Source organism: Chaetodon auriga, chromosome 1 (assembly GCF_051107435.1).
Source record: "Chaetodon auriga isolate fChaAug3 chromosome 1, fChaAug3.hap1, whole genome shotgun sequence".
Taxonomy (NCBI): Eukaryota; Metazoa; Chordata; class Actinopteri; order Chaetodontiformes; family Chaetodontidae; genus Chaetodon; species Chaetodon auriga.
In genome coordinates, this window is record NC_135074.1 from 7,824,664 (window position 1) to 7,846,802 (window position 22,139).

The 22,139-nt window shown below is 42.8% G+C and overlaps 1 protein-coding gene across 5 annotated transcripts in view; it reads right to left on the reverse strand.

Annotated features, from left to right (window-relative positions):
* Window positions 1-22,139, reverse strand: part of kif13ba (kinesin family member 13Ba) — a 45,176-nt gene that overhangs the window by 12,138 nt on the left and 10,899 nt on the right. For all 5 annotated transcript variants that reach the window (XM_076740525.1, XM_076740793.1, XM_076740701.1 and 2 more), the window contains exons 4-26: window positions 14,227-14,239; window positions 13,745-13,805; window positions 13,446-13,538; window positions 12,126-12,306; window positions 11,380-11,467; window positions 10,839-10,973; window positions 6,236-6,348; window positions 5,592-5,703; window positions 5,289-5,501; window positions 5,094-5,204; window positions 4,779-4,913; window positions 3,990-4,117; window positions 3,763-3,849; window positions 3,227-3,417; window positions 2,847-3,126; window positions 2,498-2,660; window positions 2,210-2,365; window positions 1,821-1,970; window positions 1,330-1,455; window positions 931-1,104; window positions 596-753; window positions 332-464; window positions 27-182 (exon numbers count right to left, since the gene is read on the reverse strand). In XM_076740525.1, coding sequence (XP_076596640.1) covers window positions 27-182; window positions 332-464; window positions 596-753; window positions 931-1,104; window positions 1,330-1,455; window positions 1,821-1,970; window positions 2,210-2,365; window positions 2,498-2,660; window positions 2,847-3,126; window positions 3,227-3,417; window positions 3,763-3,849; window positions 3,990-4,117; window positions 4,779-4,913; window positions 5,094-5,204; window positions 5,289-5,501; window positions 5,592-5,703; window positions 6,236-6,348; window positions 10,839-10,973; window positions 11,380-11,467; window positions 12,126-12,306; window positions 13,446-13,538; window positions 13,745-13,805; window positions 14,227-14,239 — 3,157 coding nt within the window. The remainder of the gene's footprint in view (window positions 1-26; window positions 183-331; window positions 465-595; window positions 754-930; window positions 1,105-1,329; window positions 1,456-1,820; window positions 1,971-2,209; window positions 2,366-2,497; window positions 2,661-2,846; window positions 3,127-3,226; window positions 3,418-3,762; window positions 3,850-3,989; window positions 4,118-4,778; window positions 4,914-5,093; window positions 5,205-5,288; window positions 5,502-5,591; window positions 5,704-6,235; window positions 6,349-10,838; window positions 10,974-11,379; window positions 11,468-12,125; window positions 12,307-13,445; window positions 13,539-13,744; window positions 13,806-14,226; window positions 14,240-22,139) is intronic.

Consider the following 22,139-nt stretch of genomic DNA (forward strand, 5'->3'; position numbering starts at 1 on the left):
TGTAGGGTTGTTTTAAACGGGTCTACCTGATAACTGTCCATCTCATCTCCTTCCTGGTTTGCTGTGGTGTTTCTGATCTCCACACAACCCACTGACACTGCAAGCAGTATTTCTGCTATCAAAGGCATGGTGCCCGAGTCCTGAACTGAGCGCACGTCCACCTGGATTCGCCTTGACTGACCCTTTGATGGGGGGGAGGGAGCAAGACACAGACATTTAGGAGAGAGGACATTAGTTTGAAAATAATTTGAAGTTGGCTTTTCAGCTGAAGTTTGCCAGTTCCTCCTGCAGTGACCATTTTGACTGTGGTTGTGTTCTGGCTCATCCCTACCTGACGAAGCTGGAAGATTCCCCCAGTCCGCACATCTCTAGCAGGAACCACTTCCACTGGGACAAAGTCTCCGTTCTCGTTTATCTCCAGGATTTGAATCCACAGCTCCAAGCGACGTGTTACCTCACTCCACCTTCATAAAGCATTATTGGCAAATGTGAGCAACACTGGTGCATTGTTTTTTTTTCCCATCACTTACTGGAAAGCAAGTGAAGCTAGTCTTGCAAGCAACACAATGAGCCAGAGGTGAGTGTGTGTGTCTACCTATCCCGTAGTGTGCGTGTCTTGGCCTGGATGATGCTGAGGTCCCACAGGGCGGGGTTTCTCCCTGCATCAGCCTGTCTGTGTCCATACACCTCAATGGCAACTGCCCCTTCAGTCAAGTATTCAATGAAATCCTCTGTTACTGACACTGCCAGCTCCTACAGGACCAAAGAAAGATCATAGTTATACCAACAACAACAACAAGTTAGAACCCCCCACCACCACTATTTCATTTCCTACTCCCCATGTGTCAGTTAAAAACAAGAACAATTAAACACAGACAGGGTTCATTAAAGCACTGAATATGGACTCATTGTCTCTCGCTCAGGTTTCACCTTGCAGCTGTCAAACACCACCATGCAGTGTGGGTCCTTGGTGCTGGGCGAAGAGGACGATGGGTCTACTTCAGGAGCCACGATGATGGGCTCAGGCTGGTCCCAGAATGCATACTGACAGAAGACGAAGTTGGACAGGAACTGAGGAAGACCAGTGGCCTGCAGGATCTTTATCTGTAGAGGATGCACAGGTAAAAAATCATTTCAACATTTAAACATATATATCTTTTGCAAGCTAAAATTAATGCAGTCTAATATTACTATCATTACATATTACTATTACTTCATGCTCCTTGAACTCGAAATCAAAGCTCCAGGAATGACTACAGCAGCTACTGACTAAAGCAGGTCTGACTAACAGACATGATGTACTTCTGGCTGACAATCTGTCCATCTTACCATGCAGACCAGTTTGCGATCCTGGACTTCAGTGTCTTGGTTGTTGTCGGATTCATCTCCTCCGGCCATGTTGTCCTCCAATCCCCCTCCAACTCTCACCACCTCCACATGAAGACGCCCTGCCACCTGACCACAGAGTGGGAAAACACACATAAAAAAAAAACAAAAACAAAAAACAACCCAACCTTCTCTGCAACCACACCCAGACCATGTGTCTGTGAATGTATGGTAGTCCACTCCATAGCTACAGCTGGCATTTCCTTTCTATAGTTTTTACTGTATTTTGCCATCAATACTACAGGACTTTAGCATACTTGGAACATGATTATCATCTGAATATCATCTGAACAATGTAAAATCTCAACAGAAGTAGTTTCTGAAATTTAGCAACCAACAAAATTGACACTGAGGAAATTCATTCTGGAGGATGAAAGCTGTGAAAAACAGATATAGGAATTTAATTGTTAACCAACAAGTCTTTGATGACCCACCTCCCCCTTCTGGTTGATGATGGGAACAGCGTACTGCAGCTTGACATCATAGAAGAGACAGGAAAGGAAGACGTTGGCAACGCCGATCAGACTGTGGTTTTCCTGCTCGTCAAAGAACGGGTCCGCTCGACGGAAATATGAGCGCATCACCTGAACGAGGGAAAACAGGTTAGCATGGAATGCAACTTCACTTTACTGCAATGCAAGTTTTAGCATATTAGCGCATAGGTCTCAACAGTGCTCATTTATGATTCCATAAGCTGGTCAAAGGGCGTGTCTTCATTTCTCATGTTATTAAAGTAGTTCTTTACTGGATTGGTGGACTCCTGGTCCTGTCCTAGAGGGTGATTGATAAGACTTTACATGGCACATTTGTCAAGCTAACTCACAGGGTTGTCGTGGTGATGGACATGGTAGTCCTGCCATTCCTGGTACAGCTCTCTCATATCGACCAGACGGTTCTCCATCTTCTCCAGACTCCAGATCTGCTTCCCTCGACACCGACGTCGAACCTGAATTGCTGGTTCACTGAGCACTGCATCCCTCTACACACACACACACACACACACACACACACACACACACACACACACAGATGTATTAAGAGAATTGACTCTGCTGAAAACAGAAGACAGGAAATATGTGTATGAGTGGCCACATGTTTATGTGTGTGAGACCTTGCGGTTTGCGTTGAGGTTGTCTGATGGGATTTGCAGAGTGACTCTGTACTCCGTGTGTCGCTCCAGCTCCTCAGCGATGAAACAGGCTTCTTGCACCAGGAGGTTTGCCCGCACTATCTGCTCCCTCAGCCGCCGCAGACTCCTCACCAGCACCACCTCCCTGATGGAGGAGTGGAGGTGGCAGAGAAGAAAGGGTGACCGAGGCGGGGAGGAGGGAATAGAAGGAGTAGGTGTTTAGTATGCATTCATATCCAAATGTACGTACAACACATGGAAGAGTCTCTAATTCAGTGTGCATTTCTATATAGGCACACAGACAGACAGACAGTCAGAAAAACACTCCCACCTGTCCTCACTCCACTGTCTCAGTCTGCTCTGAGCACTGGATGAATGACTCATCCCTCCCATACTGAGTCTCTCCAGGCTGCGGTAGTGAGACTGCTGTCCCGGACCTTGCTGGCCAGACACTGACCCTCCAGACGAGCCTGTGGACAGACGGTCCGGGTTCAGCTTCTTGCGGAGCTGCTGGAGTTCCTGCTCGTACATCTGTCTCTGTCGCTCCAGAGCAGAGCGCTTCTCCTCCTCATGCTGCCTCTCCAAAGACTGCAGGACTGCTTGCATGGGGTCTGACAGGACAAAATGTGGATGAATCAGAAAACACACACAGGAAACTAAACTAGCTGATGTTCTGTCTGTGCAGAGTAAAGATATTTAACGCCTCCTTACCATTATTGCCCAGAGCCTTCATCATGACCTCTGTCTGGGCAAACTCATAGGAGAAGCTGACTTCACTAGACACTTCGCTGGCTGTGTCACCATCTGCATCCAGCTGCTCACTGCTGCCACTGTTCTTCATTGCGCTACCCTCGCCCTCCTCATCCTCAGTTCCCCGAAAACGCCGCTTAGGCAGGTTGATCCTGCAGACAGGATGTCCAGTTAATTCACTGCCATCTTTGGTATCAGTTGGTCAATTTGCTATAACCCAATAATCAGTGATTAGGTAATATCTTGAATAATTCCTAACTAGTATAGATCACAGTTGAGATTCATGAGAAGAGCTGGGTGTGTCTGAATAAAAAATCTAATTATAAAATTAAATTAAAAATGCATATTGAAGATATACATGAATTTAAAGTGTGTGCAATTTACGTAAAATGACAAAATTATTTTTGAAAGTATGAGCAATATTTTATGATACGCAAAAACCATTTGAGAATACAAAACAGCAAACATGCAAATATTTGGAGACTGTATAAAATTACCTGAAGAAATGGTTGTTTCCCCAGAGGATTCGGTCCCCGTGATGAAGCTGCAGACCACTGGTTACTGGAGAACCATTAACACACGTCCTAAAACACAATAAAGACACCACTGACATTAGGACTTACTGATAAAAACCAATGTAACGATGTCTCCAGTAGTAAAGGAACTCTTAACAAGGCCATTTTAGGTGTCTGGACTTTGGGTCTGTGACGTTGGTGGTCCTTACCGAGCATTGCGGTAGGGAGTGAGGATGACAGCAGCATCTGCGATTTCGATGATGCAGTGCTCTGCCAGGATACCCATCCCGCACAGTTGGATGTCCTGAGAGTCTGCTGAGCCCACCTTTGTGTGTTCCTGAAACACAGCTTCAAGTTTATTGTCATTCATCCATATACAGAGTACAGAGCTGATCACAACGTCATTGCTCACGGGCCCGAGGTGCTACTGCACAAAGAAGAATAGAAATAAAAAAAAACAGGCAAACTGAAATTGGATATAAACATTTAAGATATTGCTTGACATTATCATCTGACAGTTGGACAAATTAATGGATTAAAGCAAGTCTGGAAAGTATCCATTGTTGTTAAAAAATATAATCACAACTGACAAACTTGATTTGCCCCTGCCAGAGTTCTGATATGACTTTACCTGTTCTGATCCAACACATCAAATTTTCATTACTCTTTTTTCCCTCAAAAAGCTGTTCTGTGCCGTCAGATTTGATAGAATTGATTACATTTCTGTCTCAAGGCTTCCAAAAACACAGTTATCAACAAGCACCCACTGTCAGTCTGATGACAACTGACTCCTACTCACACAGGTAGTTGTGAATTTTTTTTTTATAATCCAAATAGCAGAGCTGGGATGTAATGTTTAAAAGGGCAGATGGATTGGACACTGACTCAAACACAGATGGTAAACTCAGTGACAATATAGTCTGGTGTTTATAGGACGACTGAATAAGAAGGCATTCAGTAAAACATGAGGAGGGAGGCTGATAAATATGTGTGTGTACCTTCAGGTAATACACCAGAAGTTCATTGAGGGCAGGATCAGCGTTAAGGTTGACAAGAAAACTCTTATCATCTCCAACCTTAATCCCTGAGGACTGGAGAGAAATACCCAGACTCTCTAACTGCTTCTGACGCTCCTGCAAACACACAAACATAACATTCATACGGTGTTTAAGTCCATACCTGAAACTCTTGCTTGGGAGGAATTTCACCAAATGCAGAAAATCAAACCGGGAGAGATTTTGCACAGTCGCTCAATTTGGTTTATTAATTACACATAGAATTAAATAACTTTGAAAAACTCATGTCTGTCTTACCTGTGCAATCTCCTCAGTTTTGCGAAGTTTCTCCTCCCAGGTGATGGTCATCTCTTGAATCAACTTTTCTGACTCTTCCAGACGGTCTTTCAGCTCCGGAGCCTTCAGAGACTGAAGGGAAAAAGGCAGCAAATGAAAGGTATGGAAAGCAGAGATTTCTAAATTCTCATTTCTAATATTTCAAAGATATCTCACCTCTGCCTGAGTCAGTTGCACTCTTAGTTTCTCTACTTCCTCTCTGAGCTCCCTGATGATGCGAGCGTTGGGGTCCTCGTTAACTACAGCATGGTTCACAATGCTCTTTGCTCGATCTGCGTAGCGCAGGGTCGATAGCGTCTCCTCATAGTTGTCTGCTGCTGGACTCACAGTTGCAACCATTGCTGTGCGACTGTTGCCACCAAGACAGTCCTGGAGAAAGATGCAGGAAATACAGAAGGATTTTTCCTTTTCCTTTGAGACAGTTAAGAACATGTACTGGATATGTATGTATGTACGTACCTTCAGCAGCCATGTCAGAACAGAGTCTCTGTAAGGAACAAACTTGTTTTTGTTCTTGGCTGTTCCCTGTTCAGCTAGTGCCGAGATCACCAGGCCCAGAGTCGTGAGTGACCTGACACACACACAAACACACACAGAGACACAGACACAGACACACACACACACACAGACACAGACACACACAGACACACACACACACACACACACACACACACACACACACACACACATTTCACTTCATGTATCTGTTCAAGGGTTGGTATCATTGTGTCCCTGTTCCTTTAGTGGGTGAATCTCTGTCTGTATATGTGACACATCATGTCATATAACATTCAGTGTGTTTGAAGAGTTTTCCAGACTCATTCACTTTGTATAATACTATGCTTTAGGTGCTGCAGTTGGACTCTATATTAGGGGTGGGTATACCAGTCCCTGGTCCCTGTCATGTTCCGCAACCACATGGACTTTGAATACCAAAATGGTAAAAAAGTGAGTTCCAGGAGTGATATGACAACAGTATCTGGTTAAAAAAAAACTGCAGGAATGAAAGCATCTCTAAGACAGCTAAGGATACTCAACAATTGGGGGAAACACCCAATTGTGGGTTTATGTGTGTACACGTGTGTTGAACTGCTTTTGCGTACTTGTTGATGTTGCTTCCCTCCTTGAGCCGTTCTCCTGCTGCTCCGGTCTTTGCTGCTCGCTCACTTCCAGCCAAGTCTACCAGACTCAATCTACTCACCTTCTCTCCACTCGTCTAGACAAAAAGAGAATGGGACAGAGAGAAAGTATGATTACTGCCTTTATATTTAGCCAGTAAGCTGGCAAATTGCATATTCTTTATTCATTAGCATCACTTAGCCTCCTAGGTGTTGTGGAAGATTTGTTTGTTTTTTCTGTCAACATTTATGTCCAAAGCAGACAGCTTTCCATTTACCTTGGAGCAAACTGTACCCATAAGTTGAGCTTTGCTCAGACTATGTTCATATTAATACTGGCCACAACTGGCAGTTTTTAACATTGGCTAATACTGTTCACAAATTTTTTACACCAACAAACTCAAGAATGACTTGTAATGACATAAGGCATGCATGTTATTCACAGCAACAATGGCAGTCATAATTGCCATTATTTTCTGTTTGTCTTGCAGCCAAATAGCATGATGCAGGTTCAATGGGCTGGGCGGACACATCACTCAAACAGTGGCCTTGAAGCCTGACAAGGGTTGCTTTTCATTTCTGAACTCTGTATAAAGCAACCAGCTTTTGTTGTCTATATTGTCTTCTGACTGAATATTCACAAGCTTCACAACTCATAATGGTTAGCCATGTGACACCAAGCAGTGCAATGTCCAGCCTGGTGGGACATATAAAATGTCCTGGAGCTCCAGTCTAGGACATATCTGCAGATCTGGATCTGCTGAAATTCCTGAAAGCAGTACCATACATCATTGTGAGGTGAGGTCACAAATCTCTGAAGTCTCATTAATCACCACGGCCGCACTACATCAAGGCAATCCCTGGCTGGGTTTCAACTAAGCACTGCTCTGATTTGCAAGCATGGCAGCAACAGACAACCCATAAATAAACAACAAGGCGTTTGGCTTTATCAGAAAGCTCCCCTTGTGAATTTGCTGTTGCCTTTGCTGAGCTACTGGAGACGCTTTGGTCCACTTTTGTTCAAAGGGTCTTGTTCTCTCTGCTTTGATCTGATTCTTGTGATTCTATCAACGCGGTGATGCCAAGATGCTCTGTTAGACTTTGGGTTCTCATCTTTCAGTCTCTTGTTGACAGGTTCCTTCAGTTTCCTGCTGCAGGCTGTTAAAGAACTGGATATCACATCCCCATCTGCACTGGGACAGATCCACTCCTGGCCAAGCGTGACAGGTCAGTAGCTGACAAGGCTGAATGTAACACCTGATCTTCACCTGCCGCACAGTGAAAGCAGCACATCAGCAGCTCAGCGTCAGCAGCTTCAGTCATCTGTCTGTGTCTACAGTGGACCTTTTGAAAAAAACAGGTTTAATCCTGCAGCTGCATACCTCCATGAGTCAGTCTGGATTCTACACAACTCCTAACTTCTTTAAAGCTGTGACTTTTAACCTTCAACTGCCTGAAAACACATGTAAATAACAAAAGCATCTACTTCCTGTTAGCTGCTTGTGGTGCTGAAGAAATTAAAGCTGAGCAAAAATAAAAAATAAAATAAAAAAAACTACAAAGCTAACTAAAATTAGTCTTGAGTGTTGGAAAAGGAACGTGTACATCATTATTCTGCATACAGAAACCTATCATATCATGTTTTAAAATCTCAAATTTTGCTACTGGCGTTTTGTGAAGGAAATGAGAGCAGTTTCTGTTACTGTAAAATAAGTAAGTGTGTAAGGGGGTTTCCACTGTACTGTGAAAACAAAAGACAACCTCATCTTGACAAAGTGATAGGTTTGATGTTAAACAGCTTCAAGAGTTTTATCATACACCTCATATCACACTAAAATCTCAGGTAGAGCAAACTCAAAACCTGAATCCTGAAAAGATGCACTCATGAGACTAACTGATAACGATCGACCTCAAACGCACTGTTACAGATCAGCTTGAGACCAGCACTGCTACAAATGTCCCAGAATAAAGCAAATTATTAAACAAACAAGAGATTTCTATCTGAAACACTGAGCAAATGAAATCCAAAAACAGACTAAAACTTAGGCTGACTTTTTTAGACTTTAAACTTTTTTTGTGTACAGTTTGCAGATGCTCTTTGGTCCTATTCGGTTATAACATCTATGAAGCTGGTTGAGTGAAAAATGAAAAGGAGGAAATACCAGCCACTGTGGTATTTTTCTTTCTTAAAAAGGGATTCTGTAACCAGGAGAGATGGCCTGAATCAGAAACCAGATCAGCAGGCAGGACATACAGCCCGTCAGCCTGCTTTGCTGCAGCTTGAAGGTAACAGCACAGAACAAGTATCATGGCATCGACAGGTGCTACACATGGTAAACGATCGGATAAAAATATTTAAAAACTCTCCAATATGCTGAACTAAGTTACCAGAGCACAGAATGAAATATCAAACAACTGACAGTCAGCAGCAAATGCGACCGAAGCTCAAACTGACTGAACTTTGAGTGGAGTGTTTGATTCATAAGTGTGAGAAAGAAACGTTAGTGTAAGGAAATCCTGTGATGAGCTGTCGGGCATCAGAATGACTCATCCAGCACTGGCAGATCTTGCTAGGGGTCATAGGTGGCTTTTCTTTTCTTTTTTAAACCTTCCCCTTCATACACATGCTGAGCCACTGGGGGGCACACATGAGCTCCAATGCTATGAGGCACAGTCAGTATTCCTGCAGAGATTCAGCTGAAAAGTTGTCTAACTTAAATCTTTTGTAATATAATATAGTAAAAGAATATATAACATACACAGTATATATAGAACAATTGCAAAGTTCACATTTATATGCATGTACAATACTGTATATTCATGCTAGTTGTAGGCTTTCTGTTTATAGAAGTTACTGGCAACAGAATAAAAAATTGTAAAATAAACAACAGCCAACCAACAGCACAAGAAGTTAAATGAAGCCAAAAGTGATGATGTTCAATTTTACATCATTATACATTAAAACAGAAGGTCTATATATAATTAAAGAGTAGCTTCACACTACATCCAGTTATTTGAGATGGTAAATTTAATACATAATCACTGTAAGGCTGCAACTAATGATTATTGAAATAAAGTCACAAAGACAGTCAAATACTGATTCATCCAGATACAGGACGTGTCAGCTAAGTGACTCACTGGCTAGACAGACCGCACATTAGCTGTTTGTTTGATGAGCCTACTGACTGACTGACCAAATTAGTGAGTGACTCTGGGTGTGCCTTGAAAACAGAGCAGGCTGGATCAGCTGACGAACTCAAAGTCACGCTTGTGAATTATTAACAGCATTTGCTAGTGGCAAGTTGGTCTGGAAATAAGAGCAAGGAGCAAGAGAGGCTAAGTGGGTCAGTGAAGACAGAGAATAAGTCATTTAGGTCTTTTTGGAGTTCCCGCTCAGACAGCTGAGCTGACATTATTTTGTAACTACCTTTTCACCCGCCGGCTGCAGTGGCTGATTGATCCAAAACTTGCCAGATACTGTTTGCCCAGTGAATCGTGCACAATCATACATACACTAATGTTCTGTTACATTAGTTAATGTCTGCCATTGTTAGTCAGATTTAGCAGGTGGATTCTGGGACAACTTGAGGTGATGGAGCAAAGACATTGAGGGCCTGATTTACTAAGATCCCAAATAAAGAGCGCTAAATTGCGTGCGCACATGGATAGATTGCGCGCGCTGCCTGTTTGGGGCTTGCGGCTGATTTACTAAGATTAACAGTGCAATTGACTACAGGTGCAAAAGTAGTTGAGCCCTCCCTATTTAAATGAGGATTTTGCATGAGTTTTTGCGCGTGCAAATTCGAACCCATGGAATTGGAGGTGCTGGTACAGGAGTCAAAGAAGCACATTGCTGAGTTACAGCAAAGGAATTTGACCATCACAAGGAGGAACGCAATATGGGGGGCAATCTGTGAGAAGGTTAATACCGTGGGGACTCCTCCTTGTGACTGGATCCAAATCAGCTCCTACTTCACGGAGAAGCTCCAAAATGGCATCGCCGGATAACCGATATGTCTCTATTATTTTTTCTTCGGGCATTCCAAAAAGAGTGACACGATCAGAAAAGATGCGTTCTCTCCGTTGCCTGTCCTGCCTACGCCGCCTCCTCGCAACAATGACCGCAGCCATCTGTGCGTACGGCTGTGCCAGGTAGCCTAAGACATGATGTTCAAACGTGCTAAATATGGCCGCAAAAATAATCAGCGCAATTAGTTTCAGGTTTGGTAAATCACATTGCGTGCGCAAAATGATTCTATTTGCATCTACTCCGCCCAATATTTTTGTGCGTTCTGGCTGGCGCGCCTATATTGCATATTCATGAAGGCAGAAGCGCAAAACGAGTAGCGCGTGTTATTTTGCCCGATTGACAGACGCAATCCTGGGTGCGCCCGGTTGGTAGATCAGCATCATCATCTCTTTGCGCGTGCTGTCGCTTTTGCGCACGTTTTTACGCACGCAAAGCTTTAGTAAATCAGGCCCTTAGTGTCTGATGATGTGCAACACAATGAAAACCATCAGGAGGAAAAAAAATTCTGATCTTAACTTATATTTCAAGTTAAAGTGTGTGTGTTACAGCTTATCTTACCCCAGACTGCAGATCTTTAAGTGTGTGTGTGAGGATGATGTTGAAGACAGCGTGCGATCGGCTGCTCTCCTCATTCATGTTGGTAGCAGCAACAGTCCGAGACTTGTTTCCCTCTGACATCAGAGACTCAATGTCCTGTCACAACAGCAAAAATCAAATAATGTAAAAATGCTGAATAAATCATTTTGTTTCTCCCTGCAGCGTAACCCCACAAGACTATGAAAAAGAATATTACACAATACATTTGGTGAGATTTCCAGGCATGTTTAGTGACCACTTTGATTGGCCCAATCGAAGGCCAACATAAACTAGAAAATGTAATTCATTCTGGCATTTTTATAACTAGCCTCTTTCCAGTGTGATTGGTGGGACTAATAAGCACACTGCTGCAAACATGTGAGCAGCACAGTTAAAAAATCCTCAAAGTTAGAGGGAATGCAAGTAAGATGCTCCGCTCATGCCTGCTGGACTGCACTTGAATAAACCTGACATAAAAGCCAGGCAAACATTTAAATGAACTATTCAAGATAAGTATTTTTACCTTGTAGCTTGCAACAGCTAGTCGAGACAGGCCATCCACGTAGGGACCCAAAACTTTATGTTCCCTCACCCTCAGAGTTTGCCGACCCCTGGACAGAAAATAAAAGCAGGCTTGAAACACAGAAAAACAACATGGTCACTCTTGGCAAGTTACTATTCGCCTGATCTATTAGCAGGAGTGGCAATATAGGCTAAGCATGTTCTGGCTACGACTGCAACCTTCCCCAGTTCATAGAGACTTTGTTAGCGCTTGGCACTTGCTATAAACTTGCTCCAGGCCTGAGAACTTCATCATTCTGTTCTCCACAGCAAAGTCCATATGGCTGTCAGATGGTCTGCTTCTCTTTGGGCCATTTTACTGAGGTCACAAGGTCACATAGTGAGTGAAGGTCAAAGGTTATGCTGTCTGGGGCAGCAGACACAGGCCTGTGCCGCTGATTTACTGCTGACCTGCTGGACATGAACTGGACGGCATTTGTGACTGCAGGGCACAAGAGTGATCTTTTTATCTGTTGTCCACAGCAGCTGGTGGTACCAGAATTCACCAGCCACTTTCCCTGTTCTACACACCAACTTGATATCAGCACTAAAAATGACTTCACATAATGGTTATTCGCTTAAAACTTGATGGCTCAAACCTTTAATGTTGCACAATTGTGTTTGAGTCAATTGTCAGAGTCCCCAGGGTCTGCACTTGGAAATGAAGCTTGTAAAAAAGGTTAGAAGAAGATCAAGTGGAGGCTGTACCCTTTGGGATCGAGCAGATCTCGGACCTTCTCATTGTAGATCTCCATGTAGGACACCTCAACAGTAAAGCTCTCCTCCTCCCGCTGTTCCTTCTGGGTTCGTTCAAACAAAGCACTGCACAGCCGGGGAATCAGACCTGGCTGGTCCACTGAACCCATCATGGTGTATGACTTTCCTGAACCTGGTAACAACACACACAGACAATGTCAACGAGAACAAGTCATCTGAAAAGTGAAAATGGCATCTTTGTGACAGCTGATGTGGAACTTCCAGCACCACAACTAAGTTAGTCACAGAGTCAATAACTACAAAACAATCTCACATGGCCACTTCATTATGTAATATAATGCAATTCAATAAAACAGCTCTGAAATAAATTCTACCTTTACAAAGTTTGTAACGTACAATTAGTCCTGACATTACTGCATAATTAAAAGTGACGTTACACTGGACTGCATCATATTGATTAAACAGATTTTTTTATTCTTTCCATTAACATACATGAGGAGGGCAGAATATTAGAAACACCTCTTAATAGTGAATGTATTGCAGTCCAATACAACCCCATCAATATCTATGACCTCACTATTAAGACTTATCATTAAATGAACACCTCTGACAGTGGCAAAAAAAACTGTGACATCACAGACAAACTAAGTAGTCTCCATGGCAGAACGGCTGTGATGGATCGCATTAGACTGCAGCTGTTGGTGTGCCTGATAAAGTGTCCACTGAGTGTATAACTCACTTGTGACTTTTGTGTAGATTTATCAGCTCTGACGTGTCTGTTGAAAGATTTGTAGTCCTGACATTATGTGTGAGATTATCAGCCCTGTTTTTTTAGTCATCAGCAACACTGTGCAGGTCTATTATGTCTCCAAACATGTGCTTTTGGTTGAAAACTACATTTGAGCTTTGCTCTTTTCTTCATGCTGGGGAGAAAAGAGGCTGCCCAACCTTCGTACCACAACACAGCCACACTGACACTCCTCTCTTAAATATTATACAAAAAGATTTAGAGCACTATGCCGATGAGGGCAAAGAGAAATTGTTCATATAGAGTTCAACTCCTGTAGCTACAACCCTGTTTCCAAAAAAGCTGGGACACTGCGTGAAATATAAATAGAACAGAATGTATTTGCTAATCCTTTTTGCATATACTCAAAAACAGAACAAAACCACTACATCTAATGTTTGACCTCATCAGCTCCATTGGTTTTGGAAATATCTGCTCATTCTGAATTTGATGCAGCAGCACGGTTCAAACCAGTTGGGACAGGAGCAACAAAAGAGTGAGAGAGGTGTCTCATGGTGAATTACCAGTTTGTCCATAGGCAAAGATACAGGCATTGTAGCCCTGGAAGGCATTCTGGAGAAGACTTTCCCCAAGGCACTGGAAGACCACCTCCTGACCTGGACACACACACACACACACACACACACACACACACACACAGACACAGACAGACAGACAGACAGACAGACAGACAGACAGAAAATTTTATTCAATACAACAGTGACTTTGTAGTATTTTTAAACTGAACTGCTTGAAAAGCATTTTAGTGACAAACACAATAAAACTTTCAATAATGTGAACTGGATCTGCTGAACAAACTAACCTGCAAATTTCTCTTTATCTGTCTCATCCATGGACCAGAAGCAGTAATCATAGGCAAAGACCTGGCAGGTGAAAACGGTAGTACTAAAGACATGAACGACACAGGTCTATGGCTGATTGTTACACAGCAAAATTAACATTTAATAACAATTCCACATTTCAATTTCCATTCGTTTCTATGGGAAAATGTCCAAAAGGATCTTCTTGAGAGATACTGATACACAATAAAGCAAGCTGTGGAGGCACAAATATATTCAGAAGTTTCCTTGCAACAAGTATTCCTGGGAGTTTTTAAACAGGGCTCATGTGGCAAAAACAGTCGTACCGACATTACTGTGTATCAGTGCTTGTGCAGTTGCATACAGTTCTCAAACGGAGTCAAAAACATACAGGAGCGTCTTTGTTCAACACAGAGATGATTCATAACCATGGAATTAGCTCAGCGTTTAAAATGTCAGAGTGAGTTTGTGTGTGTGGTGTTACCTTAGATTGATTCCTGATGATGTTGTGAGGGTCAGGGTCCACAGCAGCATGTGGAGAGATAGGAAGATGACATTTAGTGCACATGTTAGACAGGCTGCTCGTATGTTAAGCCTTTCACAGCAGACTGCTGGGAAGTTTGTGTCTGGAACAAATGAAATCTGAAGCATCAGAGAATGGAAACAGTTTATTCAACAATTTGTCTATCACCGTTTTTACTATTATCATGCGTCCCTGTAAGTAGAAAAGGAGTCAGAAAGAGTATTAAAAACATGGGTGAATGGAGACAGAAAAACAGAGGCACAGCTAGAGCCACTGGCCTCGGGCTTTCCTTATATTCACAGGTCACTTTAGTCCACATTTGGTTCAAAATCGGCCTTGTGTGTAGCTTGTTCACATCTTGTGCATTTGTCACATGTCAAACCAACTTCACAGGGGATTTGGTATGGGTGTGTGTCATGCATTCATCCCTGAGGGCTCGGGGAAACATGAAAAATCTCTGGGACTGGGGGGCATTGCTGTGTCTGTGTGTGGGCATGTGTGAGTGGTGGAGGGGGTTGGTACTGAAGTTGGCAGAGGGCTGAGGTCGTGTGTGTGGCAGAATCAGATGGTGGGGTAACGGGGTTACTGGGTCGAGGTCACACTCAGAAATGAAAAGGGACAAATGGGGGAAAAAAAGCTTTCGAAAGCTTAAAAAAAAGTTTGACATTTAAATAGGGAGGGGGATTGTCCCAAATATCTGCTCCATCTATTACAGAAAAAAACCAGGAGACACATGTGCAAACAGGCGCATACACAACACACACAAACCCACACACAAACACGTCAGAGTTCTGAGCATTTAGCCATCAGCCGTGTCCTTTAAAACCGCGCACGGACAGTCACTCCATCTGGATATCGCTGCATATGTCAGAGCATCCAGACCAAAGATGAACCCTTCTCTAACATCTTCTACAGAAAAATATACTTCAAATAAATTACAAGAACACTTCAAAAAAACTGGGGTACACCAGTTCAAGTTTTCACTGTGGTACACCTGGTCTGCAGGCCAGAATGGTTGAAGTACAAATGCTTATAAATGTAAGTTGCGGTAAAAGCTGTGCTCAGTGAGGCAGGTGTGCTGACTGTCGGAGAGCTCAGGAGTCACTAGAAGCTAAAGCTTCTCAAGAACCAAACAGGGTTTCTGAGTTTTCGGTACAGAGATGAATGTTCTGTTCCCTGAACTTAGCTACAGGCCCTGGAGTTGTAAAGGAGGCTTCCCCCATTACCACAGTCTGCAGGCTGAAGCAGGCAGCACTGTGATATTGATTTTAGATTATATTGCCCAGCCCTAGTTGATGGTGAAAATGTGCTGTTTTCTAGCTTTAATAGTGTAGCTGTCTGGGCATTTCAGCATTTTCATGCCATTCGATACAGTACTTGCTTTTGACCTACTGTTGGAAGCTGCAACAGCACAGATCCTGCTATTACAGATCACACTGAGCAGATCATCACCAGTACTAAATACCAGGCTGGCAGTTGTTCAGTAGTAATCAAATTATTCTACTGCCAAGCTCAGCATCAATCTGCTTTTGAATGCAGCATTTATTTGAACCTACTTTACTGACAGTGTGAGATGGGTGGATGTTATTATACGAGACTACCATCATATCTTTTATGATAATCATCAAGGCATGATCCATAAACTATATATGACCTGTGCAGTACTTAGGTTTAGGTTGGAGAAAAGTAGGCTGCCACTCTGTAAAAGATCCGCAGGATGCAGTAAAAACATGAAGCTGGTAGGAAAAAACACAATTCACTTCTGCTAATATGTCATGTCCATTTCCAGCACAATCTCAATAAAACTCACTGACCTGCTTTCTTGTGATTGTGAAGTGACAATTGTCATTAGGGTATTAACTTCAGCCATGTGGTAGGCCCTTTAATCAAAAAGGCTTACTGCAATATGACAACATTAGGACTGGCGTTCCCCGAGGGCACAGAGTCTGAAACACTGGCGGCCTTGTTCTTCCCATTAACTCGTATAACACATGCAGTGCTCTAATGAATTTCTCTCATTTATAAAATAACCTCCTGCCAGGTGTTTCTATAACAACACTTTCTCCACAGTCTAAAAAGTTCTCTTGTCATTCTTGTGTTGTGTTCTTCTTACTACAGGGGACTATTCATCTTCCTCCTCCATCTGTGCAGTGCTTGCTCCACCCACAGGGTGAGGGCTGCTGTCAGTCAGAGAGTTGCATCAAGTTAGATGATGAGGCCAGAGGTAAGAGACTGCTAGTGGTTTATACACACACACGCACGCACACAAACACACTTCTGTTCTTATGAGGACCCTCAACTACGTCCATTCTGTTTCTCAGTAATGCTTACATCAACGCTCAATGCCTGACCTGACATACATCACAAAAATCAACTTAAATATCAATCTAAATATCTCAAACTTGCCACTTCTAAAGACAGAAAACACACACGCGCGCACGCACGCACGCACACACACACACACACACACACACACACACACACACACACCTGTTTCCTTTTACCCATGCACATTCTTTATAAACCGCCAAAGCTACAGCTCTTGCACAAACCAGCCAGCATGCAGTCCAATCTGTAACACTTCATATTTCACTGGCGTTCCACTGCTGACGTGCTGCATTCACAGAGCAATAACATGCATGCATGAGTAATTTCTATCTGGAGGCATATTGATTCCAGTAGCCCTTCAAACCAGGATACAATTAGGACCTCGTCTACACAGCGTTGGAAGTTTATCCAGATGATTGATTTTAGGGGTATTTGACAGAATTTTCACTCTCTGACTGTTAAGAACAAATGTGTTCAAAGCATCTCATTCTTTAACAAAACAAAGAAAGGACATAACAGGATGTTATTGTAATATTCTATTAACCAAAATCTCCACAGATTGGCTGTTTGAAGTGAAACCTTGTCACGCTGGAAAGTCTATCCCTAACGGACATGTTTGTGAATCCTTCATTCCCCAATATTTTTGTATCTCTGAATGCTCCTCTCAGGGGGTTTTAGAGCATCTTACATGTCTACTATCTCCCCACAGTCATATCTCTGAAGACTAGGGGGAAATCTGCGTGGCAGGTTTTGACGTACGTAGTGATGACAGCTGTCATGGTTGCTTGAAAGACTGTAGGCGAGAAGGGGCACCAATGTCTTGCGCTCAAACGCCTATTAGCAAAGCTAGGGGCCCCCCTGACCAATGAGAGGGGAGAACGAGGCAGTCAGGAGAGCTATGAACCCGCCTCCCTCGGTCCTCGAACACTTCTATTCGTCCCTCCTCCCTTCAGCATGCTCCTCCACTCTGATCACCGTCATTTAAAAAATAACTTAATGCATGGTTGCTCCCCCACCCCACCCCACCCCCCACGCCTCCTCTCTTTCTCTACTGTTCTTGTGTTTTTTTTCCTCTTTGGGACTGCACCATCCATGGCTGTGTAGGGACGAGGGATGGAGGATGGAAAAGAGGCTGAAGGTAGCCAGGGGGGTTAGGAAGGAAAGAGGCTGGGCCTGAGACTGGAATGTTAAGCTGAAGCAGAAACGGCGTCAGTGTAACACAGTGCGTACTGATGGCACATGACAACAGGACATGTAACAGGCTAGTTCCTGGGTTCAGCACATACTGAATAACACTGTATGCGACAATAGTCCCCCACATACATTGAGAATGATTATGTGGTAGACAGCCTCAGCATATCATCCTACATACACAAACTGTATGTTTGGGGGACATAAAGTGGACTATACAAATATGCACTGAGTCAAGTGGACAATGTTTACAGTACATGTGGTCTAGCAGCCCACTGATGTTAAAAGAACATTCATTGCCATGTCACAGAGGCCATGTTACACCATCTAGTCTGAGGCTGGTTGCATTCACTCTGCCTGAGGGGATTTGCTCTGGCAGACAGTGATTTTTACTTGCGTTTTTATCACTTATTGTAAATACATGGTATGTGTAGCTGCTGCTTTAAGACATATTTTTTTTTGTATTTTTTATATCAAATTGATGCGGCCTAGAACTCAGGACAACCAAACTCAGGCACTGCAAATTTCTTTCTTTTTTCTGCTACAATAATAATAATAATAATAATAATAATAATAATAATAATATGGGTTTGCCTGCTAGTATCAAGGATTTAGCCATCAAAACAAACTGTATACAGTAAGATAACAAAACATCGTCCACACACATTATATTAATTATTCCTTCCCATTGACTTTGGCCGTGACAAGCACATCAAAAGCAGAGCTTGCAAGAAATCGATACACGTCTTAACATGAAGCCCTTGCATCAAATTTCACTTCACTTTCCATCCATGCGACGTACATGAACTTGACCTCTGGACAGTTTTGATTTCTCATGCTAGCTTTCATGCTCTTCACTGAAATGTAAATATAACAGCAAAGTTGACCTAGAAAATACAAACAGTTCGATTGGTTAATGTTTATCACTTTGTGACAGTGAACCAGTTCATACGTAATAAGACATTTTCTAGATATACGACCAATTAAAGGTTGGACATTTCTGACAGTGGCTAAGAAGAGCACAATGAATCATCTCTTTTATTTTTAGATATTAAATTAGCATGCAAGGGGACAACATTCAGACTTCAACCAGGCCCTGAGTCTAGATGTTCAGGCCTGAGCCGTGCAGCACACCAGACTGTCTCAGAGTCAGGGTTCAGCCTCACCAGCAGGAAAATGTGCATATTTGGACACTGCTGTCTGACTGCTGTCTGGTTGGAAAGGCACTCTACATTTGCAGTGGTGACTATGGTAGCCTCCACATATTTGTGAGAAGAACCAGTGCACTCTGTCTGCTCTCATCCTTTGCTCTGGAGCTACAGCACACAAAAAGAAAGGTCAAGTTATCTTTTCCTCTTAACCCTTTTCTGTCTTGAGCTCATGCTTAATGCTCACTCTAACTTTCTTCACATTTACATGGTCAGGGATTGTGGTTGTGTTTTAGCTCAGTAACTCCTCACTCCAGCCTAGACAACTCAGATAATGCTCAGGGGGATGTATTTACGGGAAAGTCCAATGGGCTACTGACCAGCAATCATTTTAGTCTTTTTGCTTATATTTGCTCCTATGACCTGTGAATGCAATGTTGTCTGGCACCTGACAGCAGTCTCACACATGAACATACCACATACTGTTACAAGCATATCCTGCAATCTTTGTAGCCAGATTTCATAAAGTATTGTTCCTAACTCTATCGCATTGAGTGTCCGACGCCGTACCTGAGCATGACCAAATGGTCTGAAACTGGGATAATGTTGGACTTCACCGTGCTTGGGTCGAGTTGCTGACCTCCACACAGCTTGAGACAAAATCAGGAAAGCAGGAAAAATGAGGAGAAAATGAGCCACTGCGGCCTGTGGATGAAGGACATGCTGTTGCTTTAATTCCTGACCTTATCATTATCTCAGTGGGCTGTTAGAAACTCCCACCACCACAGGGTTGTTTCAGGCTGGACTGTTTAAGCACTTGGCCTTACTCTGCACACAAATACCACCTTTCCATATTGACAAATATACAGCAGACCCACATGTACACACAAAACGTCCAACATCATTCCAACATACGGGGCCACGCAGCCTCTTTTTGTGTATCGCCTTGGAAACCGAGCCGCTTGTGTTTGCCTCAGTGACATCTGACGGGAGACAGATCGTTGTCAGAGTGTGTCAACATCCAGATTCAGCAGTCCAACGCAAACAGCCTCAGGCAAACTGTAGTGTCTGACCACATGGCTGCAGGGAGGTGAGCAGTCTGCTTATCAGACAGACTGGTACAGAGTGCCCTGGTCCTGCAGCCAAGACTCTGGGGGTTAGGACATCAGGAGGGCAGGTGCAAAAGTCAGTGCATCATAATATTAATGTCCCATTGATAATCCTCTATAAATAGTGCTTAAAGAAACGGAAGTACTCAGACTTCATATAACAAGTCACCACTGCAATGAGTCACTACGAGTGGCAGTGCGAGGAACTCTCAGTAAATGTGGCCTGTCCAGTGTGCACCGCTGGTGGAAAAACTGAATCGGACAGATACATAGGCCGAAAAAAAAAAATACTGACAACTGAGAAGTTAAAAAAACAAAAGAGGAAGTGACATTGAAGTGAGGTCCTTTCAAATTATTCATGGTGGAGAATTCAAAAATAGTCTGTGGGTGTTTTGATCAGTTAAAGCACAGCATGTCACTTTATTTGTAAGCTGAAAGTTAAGACACTTCAGTACTTCAGCCATCAAAGTTCTAAACACTCTTAACACTTTGGCTTGTGGAAGGGACTTTGTAATTAAAATTCACTGATTAATTCTTGTCTTGCAGCTCAGACCTTATTTTAAAGGAACAGCATGTGGTAGACAGGCAGTGAGTAGGTCTACACACTGGATGGCCAAGGTCTATTGTGTGTCAGGGTTGTTCAAGTCTCAGTGAATTTAACCAATCCTACATGGCCTTGTCTTCTTTCAGTGATGGGCGGCCTTTCCCTGTCCATGCTTGAGTGAAAAACAGGTGAAGATACGTAGGCATAAGAGCCATGACAGACCTGAAACATATGTAAAGCCAATATACAGAACATTAGGCTCTGGAGTTATGCATGATCATGCATGCCTTCCCATACATTTTTTATCTGTTAACGCCCGTATCAGATTACATAAACCAATTAGGAAATTACCATAATCTACCAGGCAAACGCTGGTCAATATTAAGCCTTGTCTGTTAAGTTAGTCTTCAATGTGTGAACGCAGGAACACAAAAAAGAGGAGGGCAAAAATAGAAAACAGCTTCCATTTGAAATAAATGGGCACTACATAGCATGAAAGTCAAAGAACAGATGAGCTCTATGTATTAGCTGCAGAACATGCAGCCTGAGTCATAATCTAGAAGTAACGCAGTTTGTCTGAATGGACTCACTAACCAGGACTCAGCTCTACAGAGGCGGTCAACACTTGCAAATGAAAGTTCTACTTCATAGTGAAACATTTAGTGGAGAGATATCAGATCAAGCCCACTGGCTTTTACCAATTACTTACATGGAAAGCTGTTTCTGAGAGACCGGCAGAAAGAGAAAATCCTTCATTTATATTCAAACACAACTAATCCTTAGCTTTGGCAACAAACCCACCAAAACACCAGTGAAGACGTTTTTCATAAGTTTATGTCAGACTGCAGAGATCAGGAGTCTGCTGCTGAAGATGGTGAATAGAGATGATGAATAAAAATGTTTCACTGTATCACAACAGCAAACCTGCCGTAAAACGGGAACACACACAGGCTTCCTCCACATCGATTCTCCACTTCTTCCTAAGGCTTATTTGTATAGAGGGCCATTGCCCAATTGTCAGGGTCCACGCTGTTTTTGCACTGTCAAAACCAAAAGCTGCAGTGTAGCCTTGTAGCAGTTTAACCATAACAAAACAATTAAATATTACAATGCAAGAAATTGAAAGCAAAAGAAAAAAAAAAAACACTATGAAATGGAGGTTAGATCAAATCCTGGAAGTGGGGCAGGATGTGTTTGTAATCTAGGAAATGAAGATCATTTGAAGCTTCAGTAGAGCGCAAGAATTACCAAAAATGAGAGTGTATTTAAAATAGTAGACAACACTGACAAATGGCTGATGGCAACAGACCATGATAGAAGACACAGTACATGTAACACGATGGACTGAGTAGTACCTATGTAGGAGTGAACATCTACCTACTGTCTTTCTCTTTCAATCCTCATAGTTCCTCTAAAGTGTTACATATTGAATATCTTGTTTTTTGTGAGGAGATTGTTGTTTTAAAGACAAAGACCCTTTCACATCCAATCACTACATTACACGTTTTTTGGTTGAATAAGACGAGAATCCTTGCAACACATTTTGCCTATCAG